Source organism: Vipera ursinii (assembly GCF_947247035.1).
Source record: "Vipera ursinii genome assembly, chromosome: 1".
NCBI classification, from domain to species: domain Eukaryota; kingdom Metazoa; phylum Chordata; class Lepidosauria; order Squamata; family Viperidae; genus Vipera; species Vipera ursinii.
Genome location: NC_139512.1, coordinates 102,516,830 through 102,532,283, shown reverse-complemented (window position 1 = coordinate 102,532,283; position 15,454 = coordinate 102,516,830). Strand labels below are relative to the sequence as shown.

At 36.4% G+C, this 15,454-nt stretch overlaps 1 protein-coding gene across 1 annotated transcript in view; it reads right to left on the bottom strand.

The window, feature by feature from the left end:
* NUCB2 (nucleobindin 2) overlaps nucleotides 1-15,454 on the bottom strand; it is a 42,788-nt gene that overhangs the window by 10,196 nt on the left and 17,138 nt on the right. The window contains exons 2-8 of the mRNA XM_083348765.1: nucleotides 12,940-13,080; nucleotides 10,250-10,357; nucleotides 7,421-7,547; nucleotides 5,456-5,559; nucleotides 2,291-2,476; nucleotides 1,062-1,152; nucleotides 541-599 (exon numbers count right to left, since the gene is read on the bottom strand). Coding sequence (XP_083204891.1) covers nucleotides 541-599; nucleotides 1,062-1,152; nucleotides 2,291-2,476; nucleotides 5,456-5,559; nucleotides 7,421-7,547; nucleotides 10,250-10,357; nucleotides 12,940-13,080 — 816 coding nt within the window. The remainder of the gene's footprint in view (nucleotides 1-540; nucleotides 600-1,061; nucleotides 1,153-2,290; nucleotides 2,477-5,455; nucleotides 5,560-7,420; nucleotides 7,548-10,249; nucleotides 10,358-12,939; nucleotides 13,081-15,454) is intronic.

Genomic DNA, 15,454 nt, shown 5'->3' with positions numbered 1-15,454 from the left:
TAGGTTGGCAGAAGCTGGGACGAGTAACAGGCGCTCACTCTGTTACACGGCACTCGGGATTTGACCCGCCAAACTGCCGACCTTCTGATCAACAAGCTCAGCGTCCTAACCCACTGAGCCACCGCGTCCCTTTTTTATTCTTGAATACATATGCATAATTATGGGACATTTACACAATACTGCTAATCTGAGCTTAATGACTGCCAGATATTTTGAATGTACTTCTCATTAGTTTATGAAAGCCCAAAATGATGGGGGAGCCTGCTTAGATTAAGATATATCACTCTAGTGACATTCAGTACTACTGAAATCAATTCATAAGCTGTTTTTTATTATTCAATTAATATCTGAAATAGTAGATACTGATGACAACCTATGTTAAATATTTTGCTGACATTCACTGTATTTGTTAATGTAAATGATCCTTCAATTGTTACAAGTGCCCCAAAGAATACCTATAGAAATAGTATTACTATTCTGTTTTGTACAAATCGTATTAGAGTTTATGATATATTTAATTAAATATGACAACATATTTACCTCCCTAGTAAATAGAGCTTCTAATTCCTGTTCATCCAGAAAACCATCAGCATTGACATCTGTTAAAAAAGGCATGTAAATATAAATTACAGAGACACCCGTCCATAACTCTAGAACACAATCAATTCCACTTTAATATTTGTATATGTTGCTTCAAGTCATATGGTGGGCTATCTGATTAGGAAAAGTGAACACAAACCCATGTACAACAATGTGTGTGTGTGTGTGTGTGTGTGTGTGTGTGTGTGTGTGTACGAAAACATATATATATATATATATATATATATATATATATATATATATATATATATATATATATAGTGTGTGTGTGTGTGTGTATGTATATATAATATGTATGTATGTAGTTGGGTTATACAGTATATGAAAAAAAACATTTCGTGCATCTGTTGAAGTTCTCTAGAAAAGCACATGCCAAGATACATTTGTCAGTCTGAAAAGTGCAAAAGATTGTCAATGTTGTGATAATTCTATTTTCTAATGTTTTTAACTATAAATCTTACCATGCAACTTGAAAAAAGTCTTCGCATCAAAATCATTAGGATCTAGGCCATCTGCTTCCTCCCATACCTCTTTCAGTTGGTCTTTACTTCCCTGAAAGTTAATAATGAACACCATTTGTGCAAATGATTTCACAGAAGCTTTTAAATTAAAAGAATTAAAATCACACTATGTTACCCAAAGGACTTCAAAATCTAGTTAATTTTCCCCCAAGCACTCTTTGGTGGGGTTTTTTTTGTTTGTTTGACACGTACCTTGCAAGGAAAAGACTGTGATACATTATTTCTCTGCATCTTTAGTATAAATTCTTATGGTCACAGAAAACTATAAAGCTTTACAGATATAAAACATATTTTATATTCACCCTTAAAACAATTTCAATCCTTCCGCAATACGTATGTAGGATTGACATCATTTTGACAAAAAGATGGGTAGAATTTAGTCACACTGCAGTTTCCACAAAAAGTGAAAAATATATACTGCTCAAAAAAACAAAGGGAACACAAGATAAGACATCCTACTATTAAATACAGTACATTGTGTTGTTTAAGTGTTCCCTTTATTTTTTTGAGCAGTATAGATATTTTTGAAAAAGCCCAGAATCTTTCCATTTTTAAAATGTCCTAATTAGTTGAGAAATAATTGTGTGGGAAGCATAGGAAATGGCATTTATACTGGGTTATGGTCTAAAAGCTTAATGAAATCAATGACCAAAAGTCAAGCTCAAAAACTGTAATATTTTAACGTGATAAACACTGCCATGATATTGAAGTGATATTGAAATAAATGAAAATATAAATGATTTAGTATCCATTTAACTGACTTTGGTGAGCTTGACTTTTTCAGTAAGCCTAAGGATCCCTGCCAACATGTATAAAATTCTGATGAGTTCCATTATCCTGGTGTATGACCAAAATAGAAATTTTATTTGATGTGTTCCCTTTCATCACATTGTTTTTCTTTAATTTATCTTTGTTTTAAATGGCTTTCATATTATTATTATTATTATTATTATTATTATTATTATTATTATTATTATTATTATTATTATTATTATTATTATTATTTGTATACCGCCCTTCTCCTGAAGGACTAATGTTTTAATTGTTGGGGTCATTCTACACTACCCAGAGAGACTTTGTGTGAGATGGGTAGCCATTTAAATTTGATAAAAATAAAAATATATAAACAAATACACTTTATACAGTGTGGGTAAAAACAGCGAACTTACAGGATGGTTAACCTTGGGGTGATCATTGTGCTTTTTTTTCATTTCCTCATATTTTGCTTCTTCTTGGCGCCTCTTATCTTCATCCAGTGTTTTTAAATATTCTCTCCTTTCATGTTCTTTCATCATCTCATACTTTTTAAACTCCTCATGACGGGTATTGTCATAGTTTTCTAAGTCATGTGTAGCCTGCAAATAAGAAGAGTTAAAGATTAGGGGGGAAAAACCTCTTTTTTTTTCCTAGAGAGAAGATAAACATTGAGCTAAGCAGCATTGAGAAATTCCCGTTTGACCAGGCCATCTTCTTGTCTCCCTCAGGACATTTTTCTCGGGATATATCCAAGTTTGTAAAGAATTCCTGAACAATAAATTCCCAAACAACCACCATCTCCTTCAGATTAGCAGAAAATGAAGATATGAAGAAACTTAGAATTATTGTTGTATACAAAATATCTTCACTGCATCTAGACTTAAAGTAATTATGTAGTATAAGAAATTCTTAGCCATACTATCTAAACTTACATGTAGTTTTCATTTAGTGACTGCCTTGTTCTACAACCTTTCACAAACACAACAATGATGAAAAAATAACTTTATGACCAATCCTCACATTTGCAACCTTCACATGTCTCTAAAGCAAAGAAAGCTAAAGTAAGATCATAGGCAAAATTGCAGTTTCACTAAGTGACTGATGATGTTATGTAGTTGTGTAATGACACTTCTGCAAGCAAACAACTAAACTCAAAGAGCACCAAGGACTCCAGAATTCAACCCTAATTCTAATTCTTTTTACTAATCTAATTTTTTAAATTAGATTCTTTAATGATAATGAGCATTAATTCCTTAATACTTTTCAACATCTTATATAATGCTTTTAATACTTTAGTTGTCTCCCACAGAGAAAATTCAGCACTATTTCCTCAATCCCTGCTTCATTTATGGAAGTATACAGTACAGTAAGTAGTACATGGTGCTTACAGCAATTCTCATCATCAAATATCCCATAGTAAATATTACTGACACTAGGGGGTGCTAAAAGCTCATTTTTTATGCCTCTGCCTCCATCTCTACAAAATAGGAATAACAAAACTGACTTATTTCGAAGTGTGATTGTTAACACAGTTACTGTCACAATTAAACTGACCGGCCCTGCACACTTTATTTTATTTTATTATTTATTACATTTCTTTGCTGCCCATCTTGCTTTGAAGCAACTCTGGGGTGGCTTACAACATTAAAAGCAATAAAATCATAAAAGATAAATTATTTCTAAAAACAATAAAAGTAGAATAGACAAAAATCTTTAAAGTAAAGGGGTGCCATTTGGACTCACCATGCTTTGAATGCAGACCCCAAACACTCCCAAATTTGTTAAAATTATTAGAGATAGGCATAGACACATTAAATATTTAATTACGGTAATTAGTCTTGAACCCTTGCCGAGTTTTTGAAATGCAGCTCCCAGCACATCACTCAAAGTATAGACTTTCACTCAAAAGAGTTTGTGCATTTAGATTTGGATCATTTATCTGTAAATAATCCAGTTTGGGTAGTGTTGAAGGTGCTAGTCTAGAAATTAGGAGACTTGAGTTCTAGTCCTGACTTAGGCATGAAAAACCAGCTGTGTGATTTTGGGCCAGTCATTCTCTCTCAACCCAACCCTCCTCATGGGGGTTGTTGTTGCAGGGAAAATAGGAGGAGGAGGAAGGAATATTAGATATGTTCACCACTTTGAGTTACAAAGTAATAAAGGTGGGGGTGAGGTCTAATAATAAGTAATAAATATATGCGCAATCTGTGGCTTTCAACCATTCTTTTGATGGCCTACAAGACAGAAGCACTGATCATGGACCTGTAAATTCCAAAAGTGCCTTTTCAAAAGTCAACTGGACTTCGTTTTTCCTTGAAGATGTTTTGCTTCTCATCTAACAAGCTTCTTCAGTTCTGGCTGAATGGTGGAGGATGGAAGGATTTATATCCTTTGCAGCAATCCTCCTATCCTTTACCATTCAATAAGAACTGAAGAAGCTTCTTGGATGGGAAGCAAAACAGTTTCAAGGAAAAACAAAGTCTAGTTGCCTTTTGAAAAAGCACCTTTAGCCAACCATGACCCGGATGACTGAGAATCTCCATAAACATGGACCTGTAAGATGTGGACAAACAAAATTGTTTTCTTGCTACTGAGATGGGAAGAGAAGGGCATTAACTTCCTCTTTCCCTCCTGCATGCAGGGACTAGCACAGCTTCCTTCATGGAAATATGCCCTATCTTTATTTTTCTGTTCAACCTTTCCTGATTCTCGGAGATTGCCTGAAGAAGTTTGCCATTGCTTCCTTCCTGGGGCTGAGATAGATGACTGGACCAAAGTGGGAATAGAACTTACAGTCTCCCAGTTTCTGGCCTGGTGGCTTAGCTGTTACTCCACCTCTCTCTACAACCTATCTTTACACATTCATTTATCCATTCGTTTATTTCAACTATGCTTTTCATATCTGCAATTCTGTTGCCTGATGGAAGACCATCTTTTTTTAAAAAAAGTTTTTATTAATAAGTTAATAAATGCAATAGTTCACTTATCTGTGGAGCAGATGTTAAACAAATATATACTTAATTATATTTTAAAGCTATTCAGGATCTGCTGCATTGAAGAAGCTTTTCCTGCCATCACAGAATGATTTTTAAGTTGCAAATGATTATACCTTTCTAACACTGCAAAATAAACTATACTATTATTCAGAAAACTGAGTACATTTAAACTGATTTGAATATTAATTAAGCAGATTGTTAATCCAGTAAACCAATATTGGTTGACTAATATAAAGTTTCTTCCAAGTATAACAAAATGTGAGAAGGAATTAAATTGGCTCAGTTTAACGGTTTAAAGACTTAGTAAAAATATAAAGGTGCTTATATTGGCATGAGAACATTAATTCCATGATGCACTATAAGGAACATGAGCAGATGGGTGGGGGGCACTTATTAAGTGCACAAATCTTGTGTAACACAACATTATATTATGGATTCAAATTGAGTTCCAAGTTAAGATTCCTGAGATATCTATGAAAGATATTTAATACTGACAAATTAAGAGAGAGAATTGCAGACCAGTATAATTTTTTTAAAAAAAGAGCAAACAAGCATCTGAGAAAATATTTGCTGAACACTTACAGCTTTGATTAGCATGTCTAAATCTTTAACTTCAAAAGTGTGAGGGTTGTGATGGTTCAGATGCTCAAACTGTTTGAGAAGAGCTTGATGGTCTATGCCAGAATCTAAAAGCAACCCACACAAAAACAGAACTGTGGTGACTACATTGATAGGTACAATACAACAAGAACTGGGTAGAATTCAAGAGCATATTTTAAAAGACAATTCATATTTTAAGAAGATATTCACAACCTACAGCACTCATAAGGTTCAAGGGAGGTTTTAAATTTGATGAAAAATGCCCAGCCGATGTAAAAAGTAGGTCTCAACAAGGTGTTGTTGTTGTTGTTGCCACCAGCACACATCAGAAAGATACACGTACCCACAGACTCCAGATATAAAAACTGACTAGTCCAGATCTTGAATTGATTTTCAATCCTGGTAAGAGCATGACTTCCTCCATGTCATGCGAGGATAATAGGCCCGCTCAGGACAGGTCAAATCAGCCAGGGCGATTCTTCCCTCTAATCTCAAGACAATTTCTCAGTTAGCTTAACACCTATTTATGTGGAGATTATAAAAATCTGCTTGACCTTAACCACAGGGTCAAGGTTTAGAGCAAATGAGAATATACGCCAGTTAGGAAAAGCTATCAACAAGAGACAGAAAAACCTGTATAACTGGACCAGCATTGGATGCTTGAGATTATGAATAAATTTAGGTTGCAAACGACAGAGCTTGGGTGTTTAAATATATATATATAAAAGAAGGTATGTCCAGTGTTCTTAAAGTATGACAACATTTTTAGAGAAGAATGTCTCTACATTTGCTACTTGATGATATGCTATGCAATCCAAGCAAGATGCAGGTTCGCAGCTACAAATTAAATTATTAAATTATCAAATTATTTTCCCACAGATTTTTTTTAATACACCAAACAATTCTTACTAAGGAAATAAAGACACTAACCATTTCCAATCAGTAAATTATAATCCTATCCCTCTCCAAAGAATTATACCTTTGGGGGGGGCTCTTCATAAGATGAAGAAAATAGATTTTAAAGTAACAATATTTTATTGGTAATATTATTTATTATTCCTTATTTGGGTATGATCAGAGAGTTAAAAAATTGATATACAATTTTCTGAATTCCATTAAGGCAACACTGGTTGGGTATGAAGTGCTTTCTTCCTATACCCCACTCCATCTTCATAATATTTGTGAAGTGACCTGCAGTGTAGTGATATGTTTTGAAATGGAATAGATTTAGTCAAAATAAGAGAAGGAAAAAGAAATGTAAAAGGATGATTGTTTAAACTGGTCCTAACTCTTCGACTTGGTTTCTGGTGTTGACATGCATTGTACTGTTTTTCTGATGTCAATATGGAAGTGGTTTGCCATTGCCTGGTTCTGGATTGTTGCATTTTGGGATTTTCCACTTTGGTCTATAGACCCAGGACTCCCCGGTAGGGTCCCATTTAAACTCTATCCAGGTCTGACTATTTAACTTTTTGAAATCGGCCAAGGTCACTTAATTTCTACCATCTGCTGTAGACAAGATGTTAATTTCTACCATCTGCTGTAGACAAGACAAGTGTTCCACAATCAAAGTTAAGTTCTCATTACACATGATAAATTTTCACGAGTTTGAAAATATGGATTATTATTTAAAAACTGTTATTCCTCCTATACAGAGATTTACTTGAATAGTTAATTTAAAAATAACACAAAGCTATATGGCAATGTCACAATGGAAACTTTCTTCTTAAAACTAATTCAATGTCAAGCAATTTATTTTGCAGGTGTTGTTTCTTCAGAACTAGCTTGTCATTCTCACCCTTAATTTCTGAAGAAAACAAGAATAAGTAATGAAATCAAGAAAAACAGAGGAACACAGTTTTATCTGATTCAAACATAGCTGTAAATGAAGGTGAAAACTGAAACATTATTGCCAATTCATCCATTTTTTCCCTTTTGTCTACTTACCTTGATATGCATCCATCTTGGCTTTGATTAACATCCTTAATCTTGCAACTTCCTGCCTTTTTAGTTCATCCAGTTTTGTTCTCACCTTATGGCCAACTAAGTCTAGCTCTTTGCTTAACTTTCCATTCTGTTAACAATAAAAGTCACCACAATTATTTTTCTAGAGGGTAATTTCATTGGTTACCATCTATAACTGAATGCACAAAGTAAAATAACATTACATTGTCTTAAGAGAAACCAAGATCTGAAATTTTCAAACTCCAAGCAAAGCTTTTTTATCTATCATCTATCTATCTATCTATCTATCTATCTATCTATCTATCTATCTATCTATCTATCTATCTATCTATCCTCCCATCTCACCAAAGCTAATTCTCAGGCAGCCAAGATTAATCCAATAAAATAATCCATTTTTCAGCTCTCAGACAGATTTTTGAGGCACCGCTCCAAAGGCAGAGCCTTCAGCACTAACAACAATTTCTGCTTTCTCTGAAACATTTTAATAGATGTGCCACTTGCAGTATTTTTAAGCAATCTTATTTAGACTACAATTGAAAATATGCAGCGTCTTCTACATCACAATCACTCTGGATTAGACCATCATATCTTTTTTGAACTGAAATCTTTGTGGAGTGGATGACTCCAAAAACACATGCTGTAATTTGGCTGTAACAAGTCATAACTTGATATTGAGATGATCTGGCTTATTAAGATGCAAAAGATTGATCAATAACGTTTTTTTATTTAACATTAATTTCACAGGTAGTTTCCCAACACTATGTCTCAGCTGTTGTTTTTTTCACGCTGAGTTAGAAAGGAAAATCAGTCCTCACTTGAAGTGGGCTGCTGCTTATTAGTCATTGAACATCAAACAGCATCACAAAGCTAGATACTTTCAATTGGCCTGGTGTTTCCACCTCTGGCTGAAATACATCAGAAAACAGGCAAAATTACTCCCTTGCATAGGAAAGTAAGAATTAGTTGATATTTTAATCTGGATAAGAAATTTGTTCCAGAGTAGTGGAAGAAGATTGCATACAGAAATAATAAAAGAACTCCAGGAGATTATAAAGTATTTCTAAAACTCTTCAAAATACTCCAGTTAGTACTGTAGTAGTTACTCTGCACTACAGGTGCACTGGCATGGACACATACATATATACTTTTATACATTTAATATAAACACAATATAAATTAAAAGACATTTTGTGGGGTATGTTCCTAAGGAATAAAAAGGCTCCTCTTTAGGCTGCTTCTGTATTAAACAATGATTACTATATCCAGTTGCCAAAAATCTGAGCCCATGCTTGCAGTGCTACTTAGACTTAATTTAGACATTGAATATGGCCCTCCAGATGTTGTTGAGCTGTCCTTCCTCCCCACTCTGTAATTGGATTTTAGTGGTTGGCACTCACTTATGTTTTTATACATATATCCATATCCATTTACAGTACATGTACATATATAGTACATATACATACATACATATATATATGATTTTAAGCTGCCCAGCATTACCTACAGGTAAGATGGGTTTTATAAATCAATATTTATTTATTTATTTATTTATTTATTTATTTATTTATTTATTTATTTATTTATTTATTTATGGGACTTATATGCCGCCCTATCTCCCGAAGGACTCAGGGCGGCTAACAACAATAAAAACAACAATACAAAAGTTAAGAGAAATTAAATAAACAGCCCCAAAATCAATTAACTAAACAATTAAAAATTAAAACATTTTAAAAACCCATCGTCAGTCCAGGTCAGCCTGATGAAAAAGGAAAGTTTTGAGGTCGCGGCGAAAGGACCAGAGATCCAGGGCCATCCAGAGCTCAAGGGGGAGTTGGTTCCACAGGGCTGGTGCTCCCACAGAGAAGGCCCTCCCCCTGGGGGTCGCCAGCCGACATTGTCTAGCGGCACCCTGAGGAGGCCCTCTCTGTGTGAGCGCACTGGGCGATGGGAAGTCGTCCCCGCCAGCAGACGGACCTGCAAATATCCCGGGCCTAGGCCATGTAAGGCTTTAAAGGTAAGTACCAGCACCTGAAATCTCACCTGGAAGACAACCGGTAACCAATGCAGCTCACGCAGGAGGGGTGTAATGTGGGAGCATCGGGATGCTCCCATCACTACCCGCGCGGCCGCATTCTGCAATAAATGTCTCAGTCCACCTCCCCAATTGTCATCTGGACCAAGTATTGGGAGTTGTGTTCAGCAATTGCTGAAGGCTGCATGATATGGGTTGGGGAAATAACCTGAGCTTATACATAATACTAAGTAATAAATCATAGTTTATAGATCAGAATTGCTAGGTTCACATAATGTATTTAATCAAATCCACATACTATATTTTGGCTTAGCAATGTGAGAACCCAGTTGCTATTCGTATCTGCGCAAGTTACTTTTTAATTTTTGTAGCTTTGTGTTTTATTCTTGCCCTGTACACCGCCCTGAGTCCTTCGGGAGAAGGGCGGTATAGAAATATTAATAAATTAAATTAAATTAAATTAAGTTAGATAATGTAGAATTGCAGAACGTAGAAAAGTTTCAGATAAATATTCCATGAGAAAAAGATGTATCGATATGACAAATTAAATCAGGATCCAAAATAATTAATTTTATTTTTTGTGGATTTTTTTCTATTTGAAAACAGAATTGTAGGTTTTGGCTTTTAGGGATTTTTTCCCCCAAAAGAAACTACATATTTAGTATTGTTTCACACACATATTTATAGTGATTACATTCTCCCTCACTGAACACAGTGAAGATAAAACAACACAGCTCATTATTTTCATTTTATTAAAATTTGCTAATTACTATACGTACCTTTATATCTTCTACGTTTGTTGTTTGGAGTTTCTCTCTGAAATGTGCGTCTGTCTCCAAAACCTCTATCACTTGCCTGAGATAGGCATCATAATACAATCCAGTCTCCTTTAAGATATATATATACACATATAATTACCATTAGCTGGCAGAGATGAGAAATGTTCGTTTATCTATAAAAATATTATTATAACTACAGTAGGTGTTCTTTTCTTTGCTGATTTTCCAACAACCAAACAATCTTTTGTTATTCAGTGCTGAAGAGGTAGCAAATTCACACAGCAACAATGAATTTTAAATACACACACATCCTATGAATTTAGTTCAATTTGAAGTGCCAATTTGGATTTTACTGGCACCTAGAAAGAAGAAAAACTTTTTCTCTTTTCTCTCTGAAATTATAATGGAGACTTAAGCGAGCTAATGCTAACCTTTCCAGGTTTGAGGAACTGGTCTTGCAGTTCCAAACACTTTTAAAGACTGCCAGATTGCTTTGAATCTTTTCAGCCAGCCTTCCTTCAGAAGCAAGTCATGTTTGGCAAGTTCTTATTCAATGCATTAACTCTTTCTTAAAATGTTTCTGCCAACAGAAAGCAAAGGCCTGCTTCTCCTAACCAGGTCAACTTTGTTGTTTAGGAAAATAATTACAGTCTCTTCCACTTTGCAAAGAGGTTTAAACCAAACTACTGGATGTTATTTTTTCCTAAAGGTAAAGGTTCCCCCGCACATGTGTGCTAGTCGTTTCCAACTCTAGGGCCCGGTGCTCATCTCCGTTTCAAAGCCGAAGAGCCAGCGCTTGTCCGAGGACGTCTCTGTGGTCATGTGGCCGGCATGACTAAACACCAAAGGCGCACAGAACGCTGTTACCTTCCCACCGTAGTGGTCCCTATTTTTCTACTTTCATTTTTACATGCTTTCGTAGACCAAGCCAATCTCCCTGTAAAAAATTCAGGATCAGAAGTCAAGATGGGAGGAATTTGACCAATTTTATCTCTAAAACCCAAAATCAAGGATCCTGTGGCTTAGATCAAAAAAAGATTACAGCCTGTCAAACTCCCCCCTGAACAGATAGATAGATAGATAGATAGATAGATAGATAGATAGATAGATAGATGATAGATAGATAGATAGATAGATAGATAGATAGATAGATAGGCAGGCAGGCAGGCAGGCAGGCAGGCAGGCAGATAACCTTTATTGTCATTTTTTTCCTGTGGGCACAATGGCACACATTAAAAATTAAATTTAGTTGCTTCCTCTCAAAGTGTACACATACACAACACATTTAAAACATACTATATACAGCATATGTATATACAGACCTACACCCTTACATATAAGTAACATACAAATATTATTCACTGTCCATCTTGAATACGTAACGGAAGGAGAAAGCTTTAGAGTTCACAAGGTCAATACTGAATGGAACAAAGCTGTGACTGAATCTGGATGTTCTGCTTCGGATACCACGGAGCAGATAGCAGATAGCCCTCATTTTAAAGTCCTAACTGGAATCGGGGTTTCTGTCTCTAAGCAAAGCGGTCATTAGGTGACACATCATGTCACTGTGCTGCTTTGCAGTAGTAGTTCTGGTAGCCTCAGTTGTGGTCATTAGATGAGGGCTGTGCCATCATTAGGTGAGGACTTTACAGTTCTCCAGAAACTCTGGAGAGAGAGACCTAGAGAGAGAGAGAGCACCCTTCAGCATAGGAGACTCTACTGCCCTGCCCTGCTCGCCTCCATTTTAACTCTCCCCCATATGCCTAATTTCCCTATCTCTGCTTTTTGAAAAGTATTCTTTTTTCCCACCTAGGATGGGATTAGCTCAAATTCTAGCATTTACAAATGTCCCTCACTTAACAGCCATTTATTCAATAACCATTCAAAATTATGACCAGACCGAACAAGTGGTAGTTCGGATCAATCCTCAACATTACGGTCGGTGCAGTCACATGATTAAAACAGCACACCTTCCTTCTCCTATACTCCCCACAACAACCTTGTGAGGTAGATTGGGCTGAGAGAGAGAGAGAGTAGTTGGTCCAAAGTCATCCAGCTGGCTGTTCATGGCTAAAGCAGGACTTGAACTCACAGTCTCCTGCTTCCTAGCCTGGTGCTTTAAGCCAGAGTTCCCCAATGTTTCCGGCTTTATGGACTGAGGGGGGGGGAATGGGGGATGGTTCCATGCAAGTGCACGTGCACAGCTCCATTTGTACCTACTGCTCACTTAAATGGAGCTCATGAGCTCACCAGCTGTTTCTGTGCCCCAGTTGCAAACCCCTCATGGCCCACTAGTAGGCTGCAGCCCACAGGCTGGGGACCCCTGCCTTAACCCACTAGAGTCTAGACCACCCTGGCTATAATTAAGCATATTAAATGAGAAATAACCTTATAGCATGGCTGGCTCAGGAATTCTGGGAGTTGAAGTCCACAAATCATAAAAGAGCCAAGGTTCCCCACCCCTGGCCAAGGACAATGCTTTAAACATCACTTTGCTTTTATTTAACTTTTTCATCTTGGCTTTCTTTGGCTTAATATTCCCAAAAGCTAATAGGGAAATACCTAGATGCAGCTGATCTGTATGCCACACAGAGGACACTAACACCAGCAGTGTATTACATTCTAGTCTGAAATATTGCATTATTTAAAAAGCCACTATTAAGAAAACCACATTTATTTAAATGACTTACCGGATTATCTACTGTTGCGCTGTCTTTTTCTTGCTCCTGTACTTTTGTCTTGTCTACATCTATAGGCACTGCTTCCAGTATAATTACAACATAGGTCAGCAGCAAAACACACTGTTGTAATAAAGTAGTTCTCCATCTTATCTGAAATAAAACAAGATAGCTCTGAACAATTTCCAGTATTGCACACTGTATTTTTCCCTGCTTTTCCCAGTGCCAATATGTGACCCCACCATAATATCTTGCACTGATCTCTCCTCCGCCAATCTCTTTAAGGTCCTTACAACACACTGAAACTGATTCTAATGTGTAGCACATCTCTGCAAACCTAGCCTAATTCCTACCCACACATCATATTTATTACAACAGCCAGCATACTCTATTTTATTCACACCAGAACACAGCTATCTATACCTATTTTCCTCTTCCATTTTCAATTTACAATCAATCAATTTTTATTACGGTCACAGACCAGCATTACAAATAAAAGCATTAAAAACAATAATTATCATTAAAAAATAAACAACAAATTAATATACTACTATTAGTAGTGGATTGTCAGTGGACAGTTAAAGAGTCTGCCTAATTTGGCATACAGCATAACAGAATTTGGCCACATTCAAAGAAGCTACTTCGTACTGATTTGATAACAGTAGTTGTACATAAAAAGATCAGTAGTTCCTGGATTTATTGGATAAGGTGTTATAAATTGAGTTCATGAGTCCTTGTAAAAGGTGCAGTATAGCAGGGCATGAGCTGTAGTTTCAATGGACCCTGGTCTACAAAAGGGCACAATCTCAGCTTATATGTTGTTGTTGTTGTTTTGTATCAGGCTTCCAAAACTGCTGTGGGAAATGCATTGCAGCACGCTAAAGTTTCCCCTTTGAATTTTGGGGAAAGTTATTTGATCATCTCATGGCTTTAAAAGGAGAAGTATGACTGCTCAAGAAAACATTCTTTGGAAAAGCAGCCCAATTTTGCTGGATTTCCAGATCTTTAGTACATTGTTTAAATGCACTAAGTGCACACTTATATCCCATCATTAAAAGCACTTCCCAGGAGAAACAATACTGTACTGAAGTTTTTGTGAGAAAGCTTGAACCATATTGATTCGAAATTGTCTACTATAAGGAGAAAACTCAAACCTGTAGGGAAAAAGAGTAGTATTATGCAATGTGCAAAAATGTAGATCCATGCAACTGTTTTGGCTTCAGTTAGTCCTGCTTTAGTACAACATTTGGGACCCAGTGCACTACCTGAAATATAGCTCTTAGGAATTTAGACTGTATCCTTTCCAGAGTAGTAAAACAGGAGTAAGGTCCCAGCTAAGCACCAAAGAGCAGTTGTGCATGAGCCTTAGCTGAGTATAACTTCACTGCTACTGGAATACACTGTGGTCCTCTGGAAAAATGGAAAGACAGAATTGCTACTAATGTTTTTAGGCATTTTTGGGTAACAGTTTTGATGTGCACTGTGTTTAGTGGAGTTATGGAAAACTATGCCCAAAGATTTAAAGGATTTGACTTGCCTGATGTTCTGACCATTTATTTTACAGGTGTGCAGTTTAGATCTTTTTGCAAAGATCGTGATCTTAATTTTACTGTTGTAGATTTCAAAGGGCTCTTCAGTGCAGTAGCTAGCTATAACCTTAATAATAATAATGATGATAATGATGATGATGATGATGATGGTAATAATAATAATAATAATAATAATAATAATAATAATAATAATAATAATAATAGTTGGAAGGGACCTTGGAGGTCATCTAGTCCAAACCCTTGCTCAGGCAGGAAGCCCTATACCAGGGGTAGGCAACCTTGGCTGTTTTATGACTCATGGACTTCAACTCATGGAAGAGCCTTGGTGGAGCAGTGGGCTAATGCCTCCTTAAGTAACACCAGCTGCCTGCAATTAGTGCAGGTTCGAGTCCCACCAGGCTCAAGGTTGACTCAGCCTTCCATCCTTCCGAGGTAGGTAAAATGAGGACCCAGATTGTTGGGGGCAATAAGCTGACTTTGTAATAATGCCGCTTGGGGTGTGTGTGAAAGCCCTAACAAGCAGGCATATACATAGAATGAAGGCTACTGCTAAGCTTGTAAGCCACCCTGAGTCTTCGGAGAAGGGCGGGATATAAATGTAATAAAAATAAAAAATAAATAAAAACTCCCAGAATTCCTGAGCTAGCCATGCTGTCTTAGGAATTCTGGGAGTTGAAGTCCACGAGTCATAAAAGAGCCATGGTTGCCCACCCCTGCCCTATACCATTTCAGACAAATAGCTATCTAGTCTCTTAAAACTTCTAGTGTTGGAACATTCATAGCTTCTGGAGGCAGGTTGTTCCACTGATTTAATTGTTCTGTCAGGAAATTTTTCCTTAGTTATAAGTTGCTTTTCTCTTTGGTTAGTTTCCGTCCGTTACTTCTTGTCCTGCCTTCAGGTGCTTTGGAGAATAGTTTGACTCCCTCTTCTTTTGGCAGCCTCTGAGATATTGGAACATCGCTATCATGTCACCCTT